The sequence below is a fragment of the Trifolium pratense genome, linkage group LG6 (assembly GCF_020283565.1).
Source record: "Trifolium pratense cultivar HEN17-A07 linkage group LG6, ARS_RC_1.1, whole genome shotgun sequence".
NCBI lineage: Eukaryota > Viridiplantae > Streptophyta > Magnoliopsida > Fabales > Fabaceae > Trifolium > Trifolium pratense.
Window position 1 is genome coordinate 16,040,192 of NC_060064.1, and position 18,099 is coordinate 16,058,290.

The 18,099-nt window shown below is 33.0% G+C and overlaps 2 protein-coding genes across 3 annotated transcripts; one reads left to right on the top strand and one right to left on the bottom strand.

The window, feature by feature from the left end:
• The first annotated feature begins 2,527 nt into the window (after positions 1-2,527).
• Positions 2,528-12,647, top strand: LOC123888314 (ABC transporter G family member 15-like). 2 transcript variants are annotated; one of them, XM_045937317.1, is made up of 9 exons: positions 2,528-2,769; positions 5,637-5,719; positions 8,703-9,164; positions 9,676-9,789; positions 9,892-10,023; positions 10,622-10,897; positions 11,004-11,276; positions 11,357-11,464; positions 12,017-12,647. In XM_045937317.1, exons 1-9 carry the CDS (start codon positions 2,550-2,552, stop codon positions 12,362-12,364), a joined length of 2,016 nt encoding a protein of 671 aa, XP_045793273.1. In that variant the 5' UTR covers positions 2,528-2,549; the 3' UTR covers positions 12,365-12,647. The 2 variants fall into 2 exon arrangements, with proteins under 2 accessions (XP_045793273.1, XP_045793274.1); XM_045937318.1 differs by having other exon boundaries at positions 12,023-12,647.
• A 3,276-nt stretch (positions 12,648-15,923) lies between these two features.
• LOC123891818 (pre-mRNA-splicing factor CWC22 homolog) lies at positions 15,924-16,964 on the bottom strand. Its single transcript, XM_045941701.1, has one exon. The coding sequence runs from the start codon at positions 16,962-16,964 to the stop codon at positions 15,924-15,926; it is 1,041 nt and encodes a 346-aa protein (XP_045797657.1).
• Between the last annotated feature and the right edge of the window lie 1,135 nt (positions 16,965-18,099).

Here is an 18,099-nt window from a genome sequence, read left to right on the forward strand (position 1 = left end):
CCTTTTCTTCTTTCGCTGAGTTTGAGACTTCTCAACAGCAGGCATTTTGGTATTGTTCTTTTCCATCGTGATGATTCAAAACAAATTGATATAAACTTGAGTTTTATCAGGTGATATTTATAGTCAACTTTTAACCTTAACATCGTTATTAACGGTAGTAATAAATACGTGGACGGTTGTAACCACCAAGTTTGACTATCTCAAGAAATGCCACTTTCATATTTCCAAGGAGTCAAAATTTGACCCATTTTAATTATCGAAGATCGCAAAGGGAGGCGGTACTAAAAAGAACAGAAGAGCAACACATAAGGAAAAGAAATTGCTTAATACTCAAAGTCTTATAAAGGAAATACAACGGAAGCAAAGAAACAGAATGAAAATAACAAAGATCCCAAAATACGGAAGCAAATTACAAATACTTGAAAGAAAAGCACAAAACGGAAAAAGGAGCAAACAAAAGACTTCATGGCATGGTAGAGCTCCCTAATTCACCAGCATCGGCAACGGCGATACGGTGCATTTCCTCCAATGCCCGTTTCACCCTCTTCGCCTTCACCATGTTTTCTTCAATGGGCTTCAGATCCTCTCTTAGTTCGCCCTGCTTGTCCAAAAGGTCCACCAAAGAGTGGCGCCTGGAAATCAACTTAGCAACATCATCCCTAATCTCGCCTTGAAGAGCCCTCTTCCTCTTCACAAGCGGCTTCATCTCCTTGTTCAGCAGCGCCAAACGATCGTCCACTCTCCGCTCCTCGTTGAAGCATATTCCTAAGATTTCCTCCTGCACACCCATGGTCTCTTTCGTGATCTCTATCTGGCTGTCGACAGCTTCGGTAACTTCGGCATGGCATTCTTTGACATTCTCCACAGCAATCACAAAGGATGCATTATCCTTCAACTCTTTCTCTAGACGCAGCACACTGTCAAGAAAACGCTTCTCTTCCTTGGTCAGCCTCCAGCAATAGTCATTAAGCTCTTTGACAAATTCCGAGAACTCACCAAAATCGTCCATTAAGTCCTCCGTACTCAGGGTCAACATGCGGCGAAGCCGCTTGATGACGGGGGAAGCAGGGGATTGACCGCATTCAAAAGGAGGATTTTTGGGAGACATAGCTCTGAAAGGAAAGCTTAGAATTTCGCAGGTAAGAAGGGATGAACTGATTATTTCATCAAAGTCCCACTTTTATAGACAAAGAGTCTCATCGTGGCAGCAGCAGGTGGGGAAACGGTTAATAAAAATTGCTCATGAACGTAAGAACGTGCGCCAGAGAGTGGGAGAGAAACGCGGTATATCACGCGCCAAGAATTATGGAGGGAAATTCGAATTGTACTTAAGCATTTCATTCCTACGGATCTCATGCTTGGGGGGCTGTGGACTGGGCAATGGGCTTAAAGGCAAAATCAAACTAGCCCAATTAATATGAGAAAGGAAACAGGCCCAAAACAATTAAATTCTAAACGTCCATTTGGCGATATAAGGCCTGGGCGAGGTAGGCAATGACGGATAACGCCCATAAGATAGATTTACACACGACAACAAAATATCTTCATCCTTCTCTGCCTTAGCGATTAACTTGGGAATGAAGAAACCAACTCCTTGAAACTGCCATGGCTTGGAGACCAAGGTTTTATTCCTACTTTCACGCTGCATCACCGGAAAAGGCGCTGCGGACCGAATTTCTAGGAACCCTAACTTGGAGAAGAAGACTAGAGGCTCTATAAATAGCTCCATACTTTCATTTGTAAAGAGATCGAATTCTGACTTATAAAACTCCCAGGGTTGTTGGGATTGAACTGAGTGTAATCACACCATTTAATCAATAATACAAACCCCCTTTGTTTTTTACCAGAACAGTTATTTTCCTTTAGTTAGATATGTTATTTTCTTTTACAATTTTTTAGGAGATTTGTTATTTTTATTTTTCACTACTATTTAAGCTAAACTATTGTAGCCTTGAAGACAACATTCTGATTCAATAAAAATACAAAGATTTCTCTCAAGTTTGGTGGATTCCAAATTATTTACTCTTTCTGGTGGATTCTAGAGCTTTATCTAATAGGTTTGTCGCTTGCGAACCTGTGTTTTCCTATTTAATTCATCTATTGTTAAAAAAAAATTAAACTTTTGCAAGAGATATTCTTATAATGTACTAAACATGACTGCAGAAATTTTTTTTTTGAATGATATACATAATTTGACTGAAAATAGAGACAAAAAATCATAATAGGAAATATTTGAGGACTAAAACTTGCTGAAATTTTTTAGAGACTAAAAACAAAATTTAAGATATTTACAGGACTAAAAACATATTTAACCCTATTTTTAATTAAAAACAATCGGATTCAGTTTAATCTGAGTCCAACTAATTGAACATTAAACCGATAAATATACCGGTTCAATGATTAGTCAGAGTTATGATTATTGATTACCATGCTCTACAGATTAATATGCAACAATTAATTCCATCTATATTTTCGGTTCCGTACATGCACACTTGCTATATATACATATGTAACATATGATCTATACGTACTCTATATGTCCATGATCAATGGAGTTAAAGTTAAAGATGGATGATGAGAAGAGGGGATCGCTATGTCTGGTTTGGGAAGATTTGACAATGTACGTAGCAACAAATCCTAGCAGCAATGTTGGACCAAAAAGAAAAGTACTGATAAATGGTTCAAGTGGTTATGCAGAGTCCAACAGAATTATGGCAATCATTGGTCCTTCAGGATCTGGCAAATCCACTTTACTTCATGCACTCGCAGGTTAGTTTACTTATATTTCTAGATTTATCCCTTCCCTAGAGATGGTGGAAAAATCAATGGAGGGTGTCCAATTGATGCATCCACACCTTTCATTCTTTCTTTTTTTTTAATTACAATTAAAAGTTGCTAAAATAAAACAATGGTCAGGATTTCACCGTGTAAAAATGTCATGGGAGACAATCTTCTCCCCCCTTCCCGAATACTCTAGTCTGCTCTCTTAAATAAGTTGATTGCCTTAGCGGCTTTATTCTTGAATTAGATGCATAAGTTCTTGATTAATGGTTCGTTTGGCCTGACTTTTTTAGGTCTTAGAAGATATCTGAATTCATAAACTATCGTATAAAAAGGATTTCGAAAAATATTTTATCAAAGAGAAATTATCTAAAAAGAGTTTACTTAACATTAAAATAACATTAAATACTTTAACAAATCATTCCTGATTAAAAAGATAATATTAACAAATATAAAAAAAAAATAATAACAACGAATACTGCAATTAAAACAAACTTAAAAAAATAATAACAACTAATTTTTTCTTTGATAGGTGCAATCGGTCCTCCTACATCATTAATTTTTTGTTTTTAAAACAATGTGATTTTTTATCTAACGATAAAAATCAATTTATACATGATGCAGAATATGCTTCACATATATATATATATATATATATATATATATATATATATATATTATAAAATATTAGTTTAATAGAATTAAAGAAATTATTTTTGAAAGAATTAAAGAAAATTAGTGTATTATAGAAACGAAAACAAAAACCATGTATAGCATGTAAATAAAGTTCATAATATATTTTAGGGATATGTTGATTCTAGGAGTAAGTCTCCATTGACTTACTCCGCTTAATAACTCGATATCGGCATTATATTTCTTCAATCCAACCGTTAAATTCAAAGATTTCATTGAGTAGATCAACTCCACAATTTTTTATAAAAATTCAAAAAATATAGTTATGTATTCAGACTATTGAAATTCAACGGTTTTTTTAAAAGTGTCACACTTTCAATTGAAGTTATCAGAAAAAGTATCAAACGGTTTTGAATTTTTATAAAAATTTGTTGAGTTGATCTACTCAATGAGATATTTGAATTCAACGGTTGGATTGGATAAACATAATACCGATATCGAGTTATTAAGTAGAGTAAGTCAATGGAAACTTACTCCTAGAGTCAACGGATCCCTCCTCATTTTGAAAAAACAATTGTGTGAATTATCGAAGAAAAAAAAAAAAGACAATTGTGTGAATGTATCAATTTTTTTAGTTAAAAGAAAAAGTGGCTGACTTTAAGGACAATATGAGTTTATTGTTGGTGGCAAACAAATATTGTGCTAATTGTGAGCGCAATAATATATAAACAATTCAGAAAAAAAGAAAGAAATGTAGCCACAGGGGATCGAAGGGAGTCAAAGGGAAAATAAGCTCCGGATTTTTTTTCAAAAGTTAGGTTTGAACATTTCCTAAAATCTTATTTTATTCAATTTTACACATCGAAAAAAGTTACTTTTTATAGTTAAGAGCTTTATTAAAAATGTGTTTGGCCCTAAATATAATTTATTTATTTTTAACTTTTTAGATACATTAAAATATTGATGTATCTAATTCAATGTTTTTTTTTCGAACAAACAAAAATGGATCATATATATAAACAAATAGTTTTTTCAGCACAAGGTGTGCCGAGAGAGACTACAAAGAGTTATACAAAATATCAATCAGAAGAGCAACATAACAACATTAGTCGACTCCCGGACTTAACAAAGGGTTCGACCACCAACTATGTAAGTTTGCAACTAAGGTTACATTCGTCGTCTTCAACCACCAAAAAAAGTAAATTTTGACTTTGTCCAACAGTTGAGATAACATTTGTGCTGAATTACTCAATAGACGATGATTTCTCTCATTCCACAGAACACACACAAAAAAGTCATATGAGCTGCCAAAAAGACTGTCGTGCTCGACGACCACTTGTTGCGTCAACGAACTGAATAAGATGATCAGATTGATTTTGAGGTTCCATCGACGAAAAACCAATCTAGAGGCGAACCTAGGACCATAAAGAGCCCAAAGTACCATATGTGAACTGCATGTGAAAAATAAATGTTTTCTTTTTAATGTATTTAAAAAGTGTTTTCTTTCTTATAGGACCGAATGAAGTATATCCCACACGTTTAGAATGCATGAAGCTACTAATTTATAATACTACACTTATAGCTCATTTCGAACCAGGCAAGATTTTGGCTAAATACTTGCCAATTTTGGCTACTATTAATTTTGGCTTCTGAAAAGCCTTGAGGCTTGAGACATCCAAATCAATTCCAAACACAACAATATAAATTCTTTGGTTCAATACATTTCCAATAAATTAAAGCAAATATACGTGACTTTAAAAATAGTTTCGATTAATGATGAAAACTGATAAACATCATAAAAAGTAGAAATTATAACCTATTTATATATCACCGGAGGGAATTTAGTGTTGATATCGCATTTATTATTTATTTATTTATTTTACACAATTATTTATTTATTTTTATGATTGAAAACACTTGCCAATTTTTTTGTTAAATTAAAGGTATTATCTGCATGCAACTGCATAGACTAATTTTCTCGAAATAACTGATATTCATTTAAGAAATTGACTTATCCCAACAAATGTTTTTTATATGCACCGACCAATGACCGAACGTATAAAACCAAATGATTAAAGAGTTCAAATATCTATCACACTATATATGCTTGTGAATGGTTTGAATTTAATTGGACAGAAATGTGATCGGAGACCATGTGTTTCCATATATGTTAATGACTATATATTCTTTCCCCTTTTAATATTTTTTATGATGACCAACAGGAATACTTCCCACCAATGTTAGCATGACTGGAAATGTACTAATCAATGGGGCTAAGAAAAGTAGAGCAGGCTGCAGGGATATTGTGAGTGTACACATTACGTAGTATAACTTTTAGCGAATTTAAATTTGTATTGTATCGATGTATTCTATCAATTTGAATGAAAAAATATAATGATTTATTTTAAGTAAAAAAAAAACTTCCAATCATCTGGGGCTTTTATAATTCTCATTATTTGAGGAACATATGTTTATGCTCCTAGATAGGAAAATTGTTTTTTAGATCCCCATGTTGATTTTTAACCCTCGAAAATCGCAAAATATCCCTGAACAGTTCAAAATTAGTAACTAGGACAAAATGGTCAAGACGGAAGGCCTGAGAGTAATTTTTCCCTAGACAGATGTAAGAATTTATGACACGGGCCCGCAAAATGAAATAGTAGTAGTTTTTTTTTTACTAAGAAATAGTAGTAGATATACGACAACAAATAATTAAATATATTATTTAGGCTTAAATACAGTTTTGGCCCCCAAGTTTCACAATTGCTTGATTTTGGCCCCCCACATTTCAATTGCTTGATTTTAACCCTATAAGTTTCACAATTGCTTGATTTTAGCCCTCCAAATTTCAATTGCTCGATTTTGGCCCCAAGTTTACCCCATTTTGCATTTCCTAGTCCCCCGTTGACACGGGCCCGCAAAATGAAATAGTAGTAGTTTTTTTTTTTGACTAAGAAATAGTAGTAGATATACGACAACAAATAATTAAATATATTATTTAGGCTTAAATGCAGTTTTGGCCCCCAAGTTTCACAATTGCTTGATTTTGGCCCCCCACATTTCAATTGCTTGATTTTAACCCTATAAGTTTCACAATTGCTTGATTTTAGCCCTCCAAGTTTCAATTGCTCGATTTTGGCCCCCAAGTTTACCCCATTTTGCATTTCCTAGTCCCCCGTTGACTTTTTTGACTAGGACAGAATGGTCAAGACGGAAGGCCTGAGAGTAATTTTCCCCTAGACAGATGTAAGAATTTATGACACGGGCCCGCAAAATGAAATAGTAGTAGTTTTTTTTTTTGACTAAGAAATAGTAGTAGATATACGACAACAAATAATTAAATATATTATTTAGGCTTAAATACAGTTTTGGCCCCCAAGTTTCACAATTGCTTGATTTTGGCCCCCACATTTCAATTGCTTGATTTTAACCCTATAAGTTTCACAATTGCTTGATTTTAGCCCTCCAAATTTCAATTGCTCGATTTTGGCCCCAAGTTTACCCCATTTTGCATTTCCTAGTCCCCCGTTGACACGGGCCCGCAAAATGAAATAGTAGTAGTTTTTTTTTTGACTAAGAAATAGTAGTAGATATACGACAACAAATAATTAAATATATTATTTAGGCTTAAATGCAGTTTTGGCCCCCAAGTTTCACAATTGCTTGATTTTGGCCCCCCACATTTCAATTGCTTGATTTTAACCCTATAAGTTTCACAATTGCTTGATTTTAGCCCTCCAAGTTTCAATTGCTCGATTTTGGCCCCCAAGTTTACCCCATTTTGCATTTCCTAATCCCCCGTTGACTTTTTTGACTAAAATTTGCTTATGTGACATTTTAAAAAAAATTAAAAATATGTTTTAATTAAAAAAATTAAAAAATAATAATATTTGCTTTTATAAAAATGTATTAAAAATTGTTTTTTTTAATAAAAGGTTTAATAATTATTTTTTATTTTAAAAAAAGTTTACAAAGTTTTTAAAAAATAGTTCATAAAATGTTTTTTTTTTTTACTTTTTTATATAACAAAATTATTTTAAAAACTACATATAATAAGAAAAATATTTTATAATTTAGTTTTAAAAAACAATTTGTAATTTATTTATTTATTTTTAAATACTTATTTATTTTAAAATGCTACATAACCAATTTTTAATCAAAATATTCAACGGGGGGCTAGCAAATACAAAAGGGGTTAATTAAACTTGGGGGGCCAAAATCGAGCAATTGAAACTTGGAGGGCTAAAACAAGTAATTGTGAAACTTAGGGGGTTAAAATCAAGCAATTGAAACGTAGGGGGCCAAAATCAAGCAATTGTGAAACTTGAGGGGCCAAAACTGCATTTAAGCCTATTATTTATTCAAAGGAGTTGCTAATTTACACTTACCTAAAAACATTAAGGTATAAATTAGCAATGAGTATCTTATCGTATACAAATACTAGATAAATGATAGTTTGGTAATTTAATTTTAAAATAAAAAACATTAGCTAATGGTTTTCTTAATTGCCCCAAAATTAACCTAGTACTTTCTCCGTTTTTTGTTTTCAAACTGGGGATTTGCAAACACTTTTTTTTGGTAGAGGGAGTTGCAAACTCTAGCACCATTGGCACCTTGCATGGTGAATATTATTAATTATATAATTACAACAACTATAAATTCCAAAGGAAAAAAAAAGAAGCCAATGTAACATTTATATGAACACGGTGATTTTTTGGATTAAAATAAAGCGCAATGATTTTTTTGTTCTCACAGTGATTTGTTTTGATCAAAGAGAGAAAAAAATTAAAGTTGAAATTTGAATCGGACATGTTTTGTTAGGTGGTCATTTTTGTTTTATAAGGTTGTTATTGGTTTCTTTAAATTGTGCACACTATTTAATTAATTAAATTCACCAATCTACCTTCAGGTTTTTAGCAATGGATGCACACTATTAAGGTTTTTTTGTCCAATTAGAAGAGGGTTTTAGCAATTGCAAATAAGGTGTAAATTAGCAATACGCACATCTTCTAATTGGGGAAAAAAACCTTGATAGTTTACATCCATTGCTAAAATATTGCAAAATTTTATATAATCTCAACTACAACTATAATTAATACTCTTCGTTTCAAAATAATCAATACTTAAAAATTTGTTCGGTGTTGTTCTACCCTGTGATGTTCTATCAAGTAATTATCTTTTGCAGATCAAATAGACCCTTAAATTACTCTTATCATGTATTGGTATATCCATTTTTACCATAAATGTACCTAAATTACTATTTACTAGTATTATTTATCTTATTGCAGTCATACCTTGCTCAAGAAGATTGTTTCTTAGGAACTCTAACAGTGAGAGAAACCCTCACATACTCTGCACATTTGAGACTTCCTGCAAACATGACCAAATTTGAAATTGATAATGTGGTAACAAAAACAATAGCTGAAATGGGTTTGGAAGACATTGAAGATAGTAGAATTGGGAATTGGCATTTGAGAGGCATAAGTAATGGAGAGAAAAGAAGACTTAGCATAGGAATTGAGCTATTAACACAACCTCAAATAATGTTTCTTGATGAACCAACTAGTGGATTGGACAGTGCAGCTGCTTTCTATGTTGTTTCATCTCTTAGAAGAATAGCTCATGATGGAAGAATTGTTATCTTTTCTATTCATCAACCAAGTGATGAAGTTTTCAATCTCTTTGATGATCTCATTATTCTTGCAGGAGGTGAAACTGTTTATTTTGGAGAAATCACCATGGCACTAAAGGTGAAATTAAAAATAATTTCTAAAATTTACCACTACTTTCAATAAAAAGCTAGCTAACTGTACAAAATCACCATTTAATTTTTGATTTAGAGACAAATATTTTTTGACCCCCTAATTTTCACAAACTTGTGATTTTACCCATAATTTTCATAATAGCACTTTTAGACCTCTAACCTTCATAATAGCACTTTTAGCCCACGAACTTTAACAATTTTAGCATGTCTTGACACATGGACAATGACTTGCATGGCACGTCAGCATACGTGGCAAGACATGTTGACGTGGTATATGAGTCATTGTCCCTACGTGTGTTGAATTGGTTAAAATCAATGCGGGGTCAATCTTTTGCAAAATGGACTAAAATTAGGAGGCCAATAGTGCTATTGTGAAAGTTATGGGGATAAAATCGCAAGTTTGTGAAAGTTAGGGGTCAAAAGTGCAATTTAGCCTAGATAATATTTTGTAGTGGTGGTATTTTATGATATTGCTTAACTCTCTTCTTCCAATCCAGTTCTTTGCTGATGCAGGGTTTCCTTGTCCAACAAGAAAAAACCCTCCCGAGCACTTCCTTCGCTGTGTTCGCCCAGAGTTTGATAGTGTTGCAACCTTTATACAATCTAAAAATGTCAGTGTTAGTTGATTAATTACATATATAACTCATCCAAATTTGTTTCAATATTTTTCTTTTATTTTCATTTTGAGATATTGGTTGCAAATTTGTATTTAGGAAGCCTCGTCATCATGGAATTCCCAAATTAATATGACAACAGAAAAGATTAAATTTAAGCTTCTACAGAACTACAAGAACTCCATGCATTCAGCAAATACAAAGAAAAAAATAAGACAAATCAAATTAAGGGTAAGTCAATTTATTACATGCCTTAAAAAAAAGGGCTAAGTTGCACTTTCGACCTCATAACTTTAATTATAGCAGTTTTGGCCCCTAACTTTAACCCATTTTGCAAAATGTTGGCCCCCACTGATTTTGACCAAATCAAATCATCGCACACGTGGACAGTGATTCACATGCCAGGTCAGCATGTCTTGCCACATATGTTGACGTGGTATGTGAATCATTGTCCATATTGACGTGGTTGACATGGGATTCACTTCCCAAAAGTGCTACATATTAACCATATCAAATTTCTGTTGCAATTATGAGATATTAGGCTCATTTCATGAACATGAGTCCATTTAGAATTGAGTGAATCGTCATCTTAGTACTTGAAATTCCTGAAATAATCATTGAAATTGAAATCTTCTATCATAGTAGTTTCTTTTAGAAAAGTTCATGGTCCACCCAAAAAGACTAATATGATTGAAGATTTTCAATTTTATATATTATAGATACCAGAATATCCAATGCTTACAATTTCAGGGATTAAATTGATAATTCACTCATTTGGATCACTAAAATTTAGCTCGATTATATTGATTTAAGACGTATATGTTTGCAGGAAGAAATTTTCATTGGAAGGACACATACAAGTAGGTTGAAGCAATTATGCATACTGACAAGTAGATCATTCCTAAATATGATCAGAGACATTGGTTACTACTGGTTGCGAATTTTATTCTTTATCTTGGCATCAGTAAATGCTGGTTATATTTATTACAACATAGGATCAAGTAATGCAGCAATCTTATCAAAAGGCAAGTTTTATGGATTTGTCTATGGCTTCATGATTTTCATCTGTGTAGGAGCCTTACCCTTTTACCTCGAGGAATTGAAGGTACGCAGAGCATCATAGTGATGCTTTTGCATGCTATTTAAGGTTTAGTTACACATATAGTCCTTGCAAATATAGCGAATTTTGATTTTAGTCTCTGTAAAACCAGGTCTTCAAACGTGAAAGATTTGGGAGGCATTATGGGGAGGACATGTATGTACTGTCACATTTCCTCTCATCATTACCTTTTGTCCTTGCAACTTCACTCTCTTCAGGAACAATACTTTTCTATATGGTGAAATTTCATGAAGGATTCTCTCATTACTGCTATTTTAGCATGAACCTGTTCTTATGCATTTCTGTGGCAGAAGGCTGCATGTTATTTGTTGCAGCACTTGTGTCCAATCAATTAGTAACCATAGTAACAGCTGCTGGTGTAACTGTAAGCAAATATTCATTTAAAATACTCCTTACATAATCTTATTAGCATAAAGTAGAAATCTTATGATGCATTTCATACAGGTATTTATGTTGATGCCATCTAGTATATTCAGAAGGCTAACTGACCTTCCAAAATTCTTCTGGCGCTACCCGATGTCTTACATTAGCTACATTGCATGGTCAGTACAGGTAAAATATTAGCTACTTCTGATGAGAATATAATTTTGAGTGTCTCGTATTGAATGAGATATGATTTTAAAATATGTTTATAAGCAGGAGTCGTCCTTCACTTTACAAGTCAGTTTTTAGGGGTAAGTTAAGTGTTGAGCCAACTTTCTAGACTAACAACTAATCCTAACTAATTATATTCTTGCTTTAAAAAAAACTAATTCTTGCTTTTAAAAAAAAAAAAACTAATTATATTATCAACTGTAAGTTCAACACAAATTAGAATATGCATCAGAGTCTATCAAAGATCCGTTGAACCATCCGATATTGGGTCGCTTGGGTCACACTCCAAATGTGTTTATATAAGTGCGAAAGATCTCTCACCTTACAAGACAGATTTGTAGAATTAAATTCGGCTAAATGAGGGTAAATGGTTTAGTGTATCACAAGAAATGCCAATTTTAGGGAATTTATCTGTATTAACTCTACAAAGGTAAAATGCATCATTTCATATGTTTGACATGAACTATTTGGACTAGATGTTAATGATGTTTTTTTTAACATGAAACTTAGGGGCAGTTGAAGAATGACATGATTGGACTAGAATTTGAACCACTAGTGGCAGGGGATGCTAAGCTAAAGGGAGAAGTGATGCTTCAAGATACATTTGGAATTCAAACAGATTATTCAAAATGGTGGGACTTAGCAGCTCTTGTCTTCTTATTAATATCTTATAGATTTCTGTTTTTCTTGGCTCTTAAGCACAAGGAGAGAGCTTCTTCACTATTACAAACCACAAGGGCTTACTTGGACATTTTACTCACAAGAACCCCTTTGAAGGACACCAATGTTTCTTCTAGGAGACACCAACCCCTCTATCCTTTGTCAGCTCAGGAGGGTCTTTCCTCTCCCATGTCTTAGCTCTTGCTTTTCCTCTTCCTATTTACACTTACATAGTGCCATATGTGTTAGCAACAACGCATCGATCTTTCGCAGTAAGTAAAAGATCTTTCGCAGTTGTATCAAATGTATTAGAATTATGATAGTAAATTATTGCAGATAGAGTGACTATACATTGTCACTTACATAGTGCCATATGTGTTAGCAACAACGCAAAGTTTCCATTCTGCTTATTTGCATAGTATAAGAGGAAATAATTAAAATTTATTATTATTATTATTGATATAATAATTTTTCTTTTCTAGCTTTTATTATTTGTGAGTGTGCTTAAATCCAAATTATTTGAATGCTACAAGTCATGTATGTTTAATAATTTTTGTAAACTCTGGACCAGTGGATTGCTATACTATGAGCTAAACCTGACTTTTATACAAAGCTGATCGATCTATCGCAGTTGTGTAGGTAATTTTCGCTCCAGTCAACTTTCGCAGGCCTGCTGTGATTGGCTTATTTGAGCTTAGTTTATCTACTGGCATAAGCATTGGTGTCAGTGTTTCGGAGAACTCTTGAAAATAGCTTATGACATGTCCATAAACTATTTTCAGCTTATTTTCATAAGCTTTCCATGACATGTTAAGAATAGTGAAAATAAAGATTAAGCCAATCACTTTGTTACAAGCTAAGTTGGTTTATGACAGTTGTTAGCCAACCGAAATGGTTAGAAGGTAGTTAAGATGTATTAGGAGATCATTGGTGACACACATAGTCTATATAAGCGTGTATGGTTGTTTTGTAAACTTAGATTTGTGATCAATGAAACTTTTGCCTTGCCGGCGCCGCACCTATTCTGCGCCCATTTTCTGTTTCATGGTGCTAGATTTCTGGTTTTCATATGGTATCATCGATCTATGATCAAAGCTTCATCTTCTCCGCTGCATCCCTCACAAAGGTTATCAAAATGATACCTTAAACCCCTATTTCATGCACCCCAATGAAAACCCTGCATTGGTTCTTATCACTCCCTTGTTCAATGGTGGTAATTATTATTCTTGGTTACGTTCAATGATTGTATGTTTACGCTCCAAGAATAAGCTTCACTTCATCAATGACACAAAAGATTGCGACTCTCTAGCATGGGACGGGTTTAACACGATGATCATGGCTTGGATCAACAACTCTGTGGATCCAGAAATTTCTCAAAGTATCCTTTGGATGGATAAGGCATTTGAAATCTAGAAAGCATTGAAAGGTGTTTCTATCGATGAATCTGAAAAGTGAACTTTTGCTTATAATTAAGGATTGTTAGTTGAAGATCACATCATGATATGTCTACAACTCTCATCAAGAGACAATTGTTAAATTCATGTTTAGTTTGGATTGTAATCCAATATCTATTGCTGTAGGAGTTGGAGTTGGAGTGTGTGCTAGATTGTTCATCGAAAAATTGATGTATTTGACATTATGAACCAAATATATCAGTATCTCCAATTAATCTAAAAAGTGATTTTTTTGCTTATAGCAGTGTCCGGTGGGAGTACCTTCTATGAGAATAATTTTACTACTTTATGAATGTTAAATGTGGTGTGAATTAAGCACATGTAACTTCACACCAGAATTAATATTTATTCGGACCCCCGAATCAGATTAAACGGTGAAAATAAAAAAATATAAAAAATTAACATTTATTTTAGCTAAAAATGTATGGTTCTACTTGACGTTATATATTGTAGCTTTTTAAAAATTGAATTAATTTTGTGTTTAGAATTAATTTTACTTGAAATTATAAATTATAACTTCTAATTTTATAATTAATTTTTACATTCAAATTTTTTTGTTCAAATTACTTTTACATAAATGTATCAAAATATAAATAATTTTATCTTTAACTCAATTTTATAGAATTAAATCATCAATTCACTCAAAAATTAATTTTCACCGGATAATTAAATTGAATAGTATTTTCCTAAAAATAAAAAAGGGTAACGTGTAGTGCAACGTTTTTCCCATTCTACACCTACCTGCAAGTGCAACATTTTCCTCATCTCTTTCACTATGTATATAGCAATAGATGAAATGAAGTTAAATTGTTTTAATTTATGTTATGAGCTGTTTTATAAGCTATATTGGAGAACTTATGAAAATAAGCTGAAAACACCGTGTGAAAATTATCATTAGCTGTTTTTATAAGTTCTCCCGTGCAGCCTCACAAAACTTATGCCAATAGATAAACTCAAATAAGTCAATCCAAACAGACCCTGTTGGTACTACATCATGATTTATTTGGATAGTTGTTCTTTAATCTCGTTTCTTTATTTTGCAGCACTGTCAGGGATCCTTATCTGGAAGAACTTCCAGAGCTACTCACTGGTACTACATCTTTTGTTGCCAAAATCTGTCCTTATATTGTACCATATTTCATTGTTCTGATTTTGTTCCGACTCCTTTTATGTATGTGTGAAATTTTTGTTTTCACTTCTGCAATGCTCTGCTTTTATTTATATATGTGCTTGTCTCTGGAGGATATGATTGGAGAATGACATGATTGGACTTGAATTCGAACCACTAGTGGCAGGGGATGCTAAGCTAAAGGGAGAAGTGATGCTGCAAGAAACATTTGGAATTCCAACAGATTATTCAAAATGGTGGGACTTAGCAGCCCGATAAAATGACTCTTCTTTCTGATGAATTAAGTCAACTATCAAGTCGACAATTTCGTACCTGAATTCTATGATCAAACAGCCAGAAGAATAGAATCAGTAAGTTCAATTCAACTCCACTACGGGTCCGATTGGATTGACTCCAAAATAAGCCACAATCCAAACGAACCCTAGTGCTTTGTATTTAGGACTTTTTACTTCTTAATTTCATGAGACTGCATGGTTTTTGGTACACACAAAAATATATTTATGCCACATTCTTAATGTTTGCAGGTAAGAAGTAACCGTTCAGGTTGGAGGAAGTTGCTAAATTGTTGCCTTTAGCAATAGCACATATACGAGAGTTGTGAAGAAATTGGTTTGTAAGTTTCATCAGAATTGAAAGATACTTAGATACATGTTGATTAAATGCAAGTTCCACAAGTCTCAGAAGTACTTCACACACAAGTTTGTTTCTACAAAGTACTACTTTGTAAATTTTTTAATGCATTTACAGAACATACTAGCTAGCTGTTTTAGATTTATTGAAGTAATCGACGACTGTGTTGATTTTATATTATCAACATATTGTAACATCGATTATGAACATATTGTGACATCGATTCCTAAGATTAGTAGTTGTAAATCTAATTTTCAAAAAATTTGCAGTCTTTATGCTGGAGTTGTTAGAAACAGAAATTCAAGGGCGCAGAACTAGTTAAATGAAAATATGATCTCAATAACGAAATTAAACAAAAACAGATAGATATGTTAATCCGAGGTAAAAACTACATTCAAAACAAACTCAACATCCGTTTACATAAGCAGATCGAAAGACTTGTCTAACTTGTGCATCATAGACTTGACCCTTATATACATATTGTGAAACCATGGATTCTGAATAAAAAGGTCTGTCCGTGCAAGGGCCTTACAATACAATAGCTTTAATTTCTTTTACGTTTTCTACCATTTTCATCAGAATTAGCTGAATCTGATGAATGAGAGCTCCTAGTGTCAGAATTTGAAACTTTTCCTGATGATGCTTGATCACCCTCGCTTTCTTCATCTGATTCAATGTCTGAGCCACTTTCTTGATCTTCATCGCTTTCTTCATCGTCAAATATTAGGTCTTTCTTCATCCCCTCATAAAACTTTTCGTTCATGGCAAAATACGGATCAAGTTTAAATACATCAAGCGAAAACTCTGGATCAATGTCCTCGTCCAACGAGACTTCATGAGTTAACTTATCTTCGTCTTCCACAAAGTCTAATTCAGGCTGCCGATTGGCAGGATAAACTTGAAAATCACGTTTTCTTATAGCCAATAACTTTTTAATCATGAATTCAGCGTTTTTACCGAATCTACCTTCATAAAGAATTCCGCAGAAAAGATCAAATACACCATAAAGCTTATTAGGTAAAACATCCTGCAACATTGAACCACATTCTACAAGAAAACGAACGGCGGTTGTAACCCTAAATTCACTAGGTTTTTCAAGCAAAACAGTGAGTATCTCTATAGCAATAATCCCATGAACAACTTTTTGATTCACCAAATGTGCTATAAACCTAACAGTATTAAGCAATTGAGGGTTATCATTCCTCTTATAAGCACTTTTGAATTGCCAAACAATTCTTCTGATAAAAAGTTGACCAACTTCAAAAAATATAGAATTTACCAACGCAACGAGCGCAGCGAAGACATGGGTAAACTCAGGACGAGACATCTGCGATGTCAAAACCGATCTGCAAAAGATTCCTCTTCCGCGGATCAAGTTTAATTCCAACAAATCGAGAATTATATCTTTGATCTTTGCATTGCTGTTACTGTTAATCTTGTTGATGATTGTTGTAATGTTGTTTCTCAAAGAGTCCCAAGTTGATATCTGATAGAATGGTGAAGTCTTGTCATGAACGTTGTGATTAGAAGGTGAAACCGGAGACATGAAATCAGAAAAATATGAACTTGTGATCAGCGGAGACATGATCGGAGAGATGATGATGAAATGAAAGAAGAAAACAGAAACAAAGCTGTGAAAGTGAATTGGGAATTAGGGTTTTCAAAGTAGCGTTAATCTTACAAAGTGATCTTTTAGTTCTTATATAGTGCTGTGTTCAACGGATAAATTTTCAATCTAGCGTAATCCGTAAGTTACGGTTAAATCTTTTATGACAGCTATCAAATCTTTTTCATATCTATCTTTTTTTTCTTTTTTAGCAAGTAACAATAAATGCCACTTCAAACTTATCATTATTCAAAAAAAAAAAATTTCATTATTCAAAATAAAATAAAAAAAAATTGACATTATTTTTTTGAGTTTATAACTTTGATTTTACTAGTTTATAATTTATTTTGATAACATAATTAGTCTCTGCGGTTATACACGAAGGATATAATAAGCTTACGAAAAAAATCAAATTTTATCTGGTTATTTGTATCTAGAAATGTAACTTTTCCCTTAAAAAAATGTTATTACTTTCGCCTTATTCTTTAACTACTATTCTTTTCGAATATATGAATATATTAAGTGCTTAAATTAACAACCCACACATTTTGTACCTTGAATTTGAGCTTAGATGAGATTACTACCTATTAAGTTTGATTAATTTTTCACTTAGGATATGGTATTTAAAAGTGAAACATGTCATTTTTGGTGTCTCCGCCTTGACCCAATTATCTCAATGAATCTAATATATATAAGAAAGTTGATTTTTCTGGTTAAATCCAAAACACCTTTACTTAATTTGTTGTCATGTGTCCCAAATGAGAATAATTGATGTCCAAAAATTTGATAACTGAACTAAAAGTACACACCATTTGTCAAGTAATCAAGCCATCTAAGTCATATTTCATCTTGTGAGTGAAAACGTTACTTTATTGAAAGACATAGTTGCATTTTAACAAGCTACAACCCACTTAGTTACTTTTGAAAACAAATGCATGTGACAATGTCTTTTGTTTTGCAAGTTGTCATGAGTTATCTTTTGGAGGCAAACTATGATATTCAAATTTCAAAAGTAAAAAACAAAAGGAAAATGCTAAACAGTGCCCCCGGGGCACTGTTTAAGGAACCAAATATAGTAATATCATATTGAAGTTTGGGCAGTCAACGCCTCGAA

Coding starts and splice junctions, on each gene's coding strand:
- LOC123891818 (XM_045941701.1), bottom strand. CDS start 16,964: ATGTCTCCGCTGATCACAAGTTCATATTTTTCTGATTTCATGTCTCCG.
- LOC123888314 (XM_045937317.1), top strand. CDS start 2,550: ATGGAGTTAAAGTTAAAGATGGATGATGAGAAGAGGGGATCGCTATGT. Junction 5,720..8,702: donor GAGCAGGCTGCAGGGATATT/GTGAGTGTACAC, acceptor ATCTTATTGCAG/TCATACCTTGCTCAAGAAGA. Junction 9,165..9,675: donor AAATCACCATGGCACTAAAG/GTGAAATTAAAA, acceptor CTTCCAATCCAG/TTCTTTGCTGATGCAGGGTT.